At 46.0% G+C, this 6,352-nt stretch overlaps 1 protein-coding gene across 2 annotated transcripts; it reads right to left on the bottom strand.

Moving 5' to 3' along the window:
- Nucleotides 1–213: 213 nt before the first annotated feature.
- On the bottom strand, nt 214–5,523 carry RPS4X (ribosomal protein S4, X-linked). 2 transcript variants are annotated; one of them, XM_012643480.1, is made up of 7 exons: nt 5,396–5,523; nt 4,335–4,412; nt 3,717–3,897; nt 3,280–3,377; nt 1,873–2,044; nt 985–1,142; nt 214–385 (listed from the first exon to the last, which is right to left on the bottom strand). In XM_012643480.1, exons 1-7 carry the CDS (start codon nt 5,396–5,398, stop codon nt 284–286), a joined length of 792 nt encoding a protein of 263 aa, XP_012498934.1. In that variant the 5' UTR covers nt 5,399–5,523; the 3' UTR covers nt 214–283. The 2 variants fall into 2 exon arrangements, with proteins under 2 accessions (XP_012498934.1, XP_012498935.1); XM_012643481.1 differs by lacking the exon at nt 5,396–5,523 and adding an exon at nt 4,997–5,015.
- Nucleotides 5,524–6,352: the final 829 nt, after the last annotated feature.

The following is a 6,352-nucleotide window of genomic DNA, read 5'->3' as shown; positions in this document are numbered from 1 at the left end:
TTTCTTGGCTCTCTCTACTCCTTGGTTAGTTGCTGCTCCTTTCCCAAGTCTGGTGTGTTCTACCTCCCACACTGCCCAAGAGCAGCCCATAAAAGACCCAGGAAAACTTGGATCACAGGCTGCCTAAGCATGCCTGAGAATTCAATCACTTTTCATGTTATAAAGTGAAATGGCAGAAAACTAAATTTTTTAAAAAACCCACAAAACCAAGAGGCAATGAATCATGCTATAATATCTTTAATTAAGTACAAACACCTTTTTAACATGTCACCTAGAGACCATTTCACCCACTGCTCTGTTTGGCTGCCAGTCTCTTATCCCTCTCTTCAGCAATGGTGAGGCGGATACCTTTTCCTCGGGGAAGAGAAATCCATGGTTTGTTGCCCTGGAAGAGAAAACAAGAGAATCAAAACCTATACATCAACTCCATTAGTAGCTCGACACATGCTACACTGTCATCTCATTTAACGGAACTGAAGCCTGTTTGTGAAAGCGCTCACTGTCAGCTAGGCAAGCATTAAACACTCAGATGCTGGTTTACACCAGAAGTACCCATTGCCTCTGTTGCCGGGGCCATTCTATGAAACTTGCTGTACACCCTTCATACTTCATGTCCTAGAAGCTTACTGGGTGCATAGCAGATGCTCAATATTTATTGAGGTGCATCAAAGTTAAGTAGTGCCTAAGGCTGATCATTAATTTCTAAGAGAACACAACCACAAATAATTTAAAAACCTAACTATATATAAGGTATATTCATTCCATTACTAGCACTTGCACCAACCAAGGTGATCAGGTGCTCCCAGGTACCCCACTGACTGTGACACTGAAAAAGCACACGTTTGACCCAGCCCAGCTCCGCGTGAGCCCTGAGAAGAGGCTTTGCATTAGGCTAGGCGGAACCAGCTAGGAGCCTAGGTGCTGCAATCCCAGCAGCATCTGCGCTTACGTTTCCCTGGGCTAGAGAAGGGAAATCAGACTTACTTTGCCAATAACAAAAATGTTGGAGAGCCGAGTGGCAAAGCTGTTGCCATTGGCGTCTTTCACGTGAACCACATCAAAAGACCCAGGATGTCTTTCCCTGTTGGTGATCACACCAATTCTTCCCAGGTTAGCACCTCCAGTCACCATACACAGGTTACCTAGGTAGGAAGAAGTAAATCATCTGCTTCAAGCAAAGCACCATGCAAATTTCCAAAAAACCGTTTTAACAAATGACAAGCAGCTCAGACACAGGTCTAAAGCAAATTTATTCATCCTTCCCCCCATTTGAATTTATGCCTATGGATCTGTTGCCCAAGCTAGGACTCGAGGCTCTTGTAAGAAATGTTTGTTTTTATACCAGACCTCATCTCAGCCACCCAGAATATTCTAAGCATTTTGGCCTCTGGAAGTAAAGATATATACTATAAACCTGGAGGTTGGAGCAGATGGCTTAAAAACAAAAGAAAACCAATACTCAGGAACTGTGTGATTCACAATGATCAACTGAAAAACAACAACAGAACAGTTGGGTACCGTGACTCATGACTTGGGAGGCTGAGGCAGGACTGCCTGAGGTAAGAAGCTCAAGACCAGCCTGAGTCACATAACAAGACCCCGTCTCTACAAAAAATAAAAACAGTTGGTCTTGGTGGCACACACCTGTAGTCCTAGCTACTCGGGAGGCTGAGGTGGGAAGATCACTTCACTTGAGCCCAGGAGTTCAAGGCTACAATGAGCTATGATCGTGCCACTCCACTCCGGGCAACAGAACAAAATCCTATCTCTTAAAAAAAAAAAAAAAAAAAAAAAAAAAACAAAAAACCCAAAACCCCAGCTTTTATACTTGGGCCTCAAAGAGGATAACCAGGTAGCACAGAGGATGCTTACTAGTGTCAAACTTGATGAAATCAGTAATCTTGCCAGTCTCCAAATCAATCTGAATGGTGTCATTCACTTTGATGAGTGGATCAGGATAGCGGATGGTGCGAGCATCATGGGTCACCAGATGAGGGATTCCTTTTGTGCCCACAAAGATTTTTCTCACTTTGCACAACTTGTACTAGAAAAGACAAGGGTTAGCCACATTCAGTCCAACTCACATGCACTATACTCCAGAGTGGATAAAATAGGTCTTTCTGGCTTGAAAACACAATTAGCAGCTAAAGTCAATAATCCTACATGGGACCCACGGGCTTCCTGAACTTAGTAATTGTGGCCTTGATTTTTCTTCCCCCCCTCCACAAATGTATGCTGCATACAGCCCCTTCTCTGGGCTACTCTTCCTAACATTTATTTTCCTATCTCTACAACCCCTCCATGTTAAGTGCAAGGCACTGAAGAGCCCCACTATTTCCCTAAGGAGGACACTGTAACTTCTAAGCTGGTCGGATGACTGCCACCACTGATTGTCCTCCTCCAATATAAATCCCACTCCAGCTTGCCAGGCTTTTAAAGCCTCATGGGGCCCTCAGAATTCTTCCCAACTCACTCTAATCTCTAACATGTGCTCTTTCTTATCTTAATGGCTCCCTCTACATCACAACTGAGTTTTGTCTAACAAACAGCAATTGCATTACCAGTTCATCTAATCAACAAATACTTCACAAAGCTTTTCAATTTTGGATCTTCACTCCAATATCCTTTTTAAGTAAATCAAATCACCACAGATGCCATTGGACATGCCCTCCAGCCTGCTGATAACAAGGCAGTGCACAAGGAAATTAGGAGTCACAGCAGCCAATCGAATTAACCTTCATTTACAGCCAGTAATTCAAGAAGCCCTAAACTTTTGTGTAAAACCATCACAACAAACTGGATTAAGCAATCAAAGACTGTAATCTTCTTTTTTTAATCTCAAATGAGTGCCTCAAGGATTACAGTTTTCTGGCCCCTTAGCCTTAAAGGGCCCATACTTCAGGCACCCATAAACAAGTTCCCAGAAATCATTCTCCCTGCCTCTAAAAGAGACAACCAGGAAGTCACTGTTCAACTGGAATTCATTTCTACCAAAAAAAGAAAATGTGCTGAGGAAGTTAACTTCAAGTTGGGGTCACTTAGACACCAAGCAACAGATTGCTCTATGGCTATGAGCAAGACTTAATAACATGACAAGAAAATTGTACATAAAATACAATCTCAACAAGTTGCTAACTGGCTATTTCCAGGTATGAGATTTTAAGTAATCTTAATCCACCTACCTCAGTACAATAAAGCAGCCCATGTGTTCAATGCAAGCTCTAACTTAGAATTAAGTCATTTTAGCGAGTAAAGACCCAGTTTGCTTGCAACACTCACCTTGGCCTCCTCAGGTGTGATACGATGAACAGCAAAGCGACCCTTGGTGTCATAAATCAGGCGGAAATTCTCTCCAGTCTTGTCAATGCTGATGACATCTGATACCAAACAGCAACTAAAGTTACTACAGCGACTCCCCCACTACCCCATGCTGAGCAACCACAGCTCTATAGAAAAACAAAACAAAAAACCCGAACCCCCCCGTGTGCTTCCCATTTCAAATACCAAGGATTCTAAAGGTTAATGATGACAGCTACATAATCTTCAATGTTTTGAAACTTTTTATGTCTCCACATAAAATTTAAGGTCATGCTTTATATCTTAAAGATTTGACAGGTTATACTACAAAGGTTAGAGTCATGATCAACGTGGTATTTTGTTACCATATTGGCTTCCCATTAATAAGTGTCCCCAGAGTACTTAAAACTTCCGCTTACCCATAAATCCAGCAGGGTATGTTATATCAGTTCGGACCTTGCCATCAATCTTAATGAACCGCTGCATACAGATCTTCTTCACTTCATCTCCTGTCAGGGCATACTTAAGCCTGTTTCTTAGGAAAATGATGAGTGGGAGACACTCTCTCAGCTTGTGGGGACCGGTGGATGGACGAGGAGCCTGTAAAATTGATATATTTTTAAGAAGAATCACTGTTGGGATTCACTCAAACCCACCCACCAGTCCTGAGATCCATTAACTAAGACACCAAGATGGTCCATTACGCCCTGACTTGGTATTTACACAAGCGGTATAGGAAGCTTAACAAAACTTTTTCGGACCTTAAAGTTTTACAGCATTTCCCCCTTCAGTTGACCAAGCTCATCAAGAACTAACTTTGGAATCCTTAGTCCACGTAAGGGTACCATGTGGTATGTGGGATAAATGCCAGATGGCACATGGCCTAAAAGCCAAGGATAGATATTCTTCCCCAGCCCTGTCCCCAGATGAGTTGCGGGAGGCATTTGAAATAGTAGACACAGTAAGAAACAAGAATACGGTAATCAGGGATGCCTGACACATGAAGTAACTTACAACGTGTCCCTTAAGATACTTACAAACACACCGGTCAACTTATCCAGCATCCAATGCTTTGGAGCTGCTACGCGCTTCAGATGCTTCTTGGGACCGCGGGCCTGAGAGAAAGTTTTAGATTGCAATACTGTGAAATAATTTCAGGTTTCCTCTAGAACGGCTCACAAAACCTCGTGTGTAACGTCTTATAAAGTACTGCTCTCAGTTTCCTCTTCAGCAAGATGTGGACGTTAAAAGCATAAACCTCCGATGAAAGGCAGAGAAGCAAATGCACACACGGTCTCTAGCAAATACGTTAAGCTCCGTCATCTTCAACGAGCCTTCTCACTGTACTGGACTTTATTGATTGCTATCTTTCAGAACCCTGCTGCTTTAGTATTTTCCTGTTACTGGTTAAAAGTGTCTGCTCACAGAGGTTAGGTCCTTTCTAGAACACCATGCTAGTAAAATGGCCAGGAAGACACAGCCATACAGCAACAGAAATGGCCCAGAAGCCCATCTGTGCTCCTATTCGTTAATAAAATTGTAAAGTTCTTGCAGTACAAGCGTCTGGTTTTGACGCGTCTGACCTTGGCACAACCACGTGTGCTGCTCCCTTGTACGTTAAAGCCAAAAGCTGATACCAACTTTCACTTTAAAAAAAAAAAAAAAGGAAGCCTTTTTAATGCTGTGTATACACGCTTACCAGCCACACAACGTACAATCAGGCCGTGCCAAAAAGACAATGACGAAGAAAACGCTCCTCCGCCAGGAGAACCCAGCGCCACCCGCCCCCGGCTCGCAGTCTGCGCTCCCGGCCCACCCGCGGCTCTGGCCCGGGAGGAAAAGCCGCTTCTCCCGGGGTCAGAGGATGTGCGGCCGCGTCAGAGACCGAGGCCTTCCCGCCCGCGACACCGGATCTGCACCCCACGCCAGGCCGGCGTTCGCCCCTCGCCCTGGAACCCGCCCTGGCCAATCACGGAGGCCGCGCTCCCTTCGCCTCTGCCCGGCCACCCCTCGCGGGAGCTCGCGGGCCCCGGGCAGCCCGAGCTCCGGCAGGATGGAAGCGGATACGTCCCAAGAGCTCGCAAAGCACCAGCCTTACCATGGCTGCGCTAGGCACGGAAAGAGGACCGCCTTCTTCCGGTGCGCGGGGAAATCGGGGTCGGAGGCTGCGCGCGCCGGGTGCTCAAACGCTCCGCCCAGCACAGCGCTTTCCTGGCGCGCGGGGACTCTATCTTGCCACCTGCTGGTGGGAGGTCGGAGGTCCGGACCTGGGGAACCGCCGCCGAAAGAGGGCGTCTCCTAAGGGCAATTTCCTCACTCCCCCTTTTCCGCCGGTCCTCCTCCTGTACTTGCTGAGCGTCTCTTGTGTGCCTGATTCTGTGCTAGGTGCTGGGAATACAAACATGGACTAGACAAGATCTTTGCCTTCAAGAAGAATTCAAAGTGAGGCTACTTTAAGTCCCATGTACAGATGATTATATAATCAATAGAATATATTTTAATAAATATTTAATATTATTTCTTAAACGTATTTTGTCTGTCCCTTCTTCCGGGTTCCCTCTAGCCAGCCAGCCAGTCCATACTAAGAGATGGGAAGAGCCCACAACGTTTTTTTCCCTCTTGGCTTCTCTGCAGACTGCGGAGGGGATGGGCTGTAGTGGGTGGGAGGTAGAATCCCTGCTTGAACCCTGACCTCCTCCCTCTCGCCTCCGGTACAACGCATTTGACACGTCTCAGGGAAGAGAGGGGACATTAGAGATCATCTGGTTCTCTAACTAAAATATAGATCTGATCCTGCTGTTTCCCTGCTTCTAAACTGCCCTTGGCCCTCCATTTCCTGCCATGAGGGAGCAGGTCTGAGCCTGGTCTCATTGCTTCCCGCCCCCTATCCCAAATTTCAAAGTCCAAGCCACTCCAAGCTATTTTGCTCTGAGGGAGCTGGCTCTTTCAAGATTGCCTGTGGACTTGATGATTCCTCAGCTTGGAACTGCCCCGAACAGCCCAGCTCCCTTCCTGGACACCACCTGATCCCACTCCTCAGCCTTAGAGATGCATC

The sequence above is a fragment of the Propithecus coquereli genome, unplaced genomic scaffold, assembly GCF_000956105.1.
Source record: "Propithecus coquereli isolate 6110/MARCELLA unplaced genomic scaffold, Pcoq_1.0 Scaffold101, whole genome shotgun sequence".
Taxonomy (NCBI): Eukaryota; Metazoa; Chordata; class Mammalia; order Primates; family Indriidae; genus Propithecus; species Propithecus coquereli.
The sequence above is the reverse complement of the archived record's forward strand: the minus strand, read 5'-3'. Positions and strand labels throughout refer to the sequence as shown.

What these genes read in the sequence shown, in the direction of transcription:
- RPS4X (XM_012643480.1), bottom strand. An exon ending in ATAAGTTGACCGGTGTGTTT is followed by an intron (nt 3,898 to 4,334) that starts GTAAGTATCTTA and finishes TCAATTTTACAG; the next exon opens with GCTCCTCGTCCATCCACCGG. An exon ending in TTTCATCAAGTTTGACACTA is followed by an intron (nt 1,143 to 1,872) that starts GTAAGCATCCTC and finishes CTTCCTACCTAG; the next exon opens with GTAACCTGTGTATGGTGACT.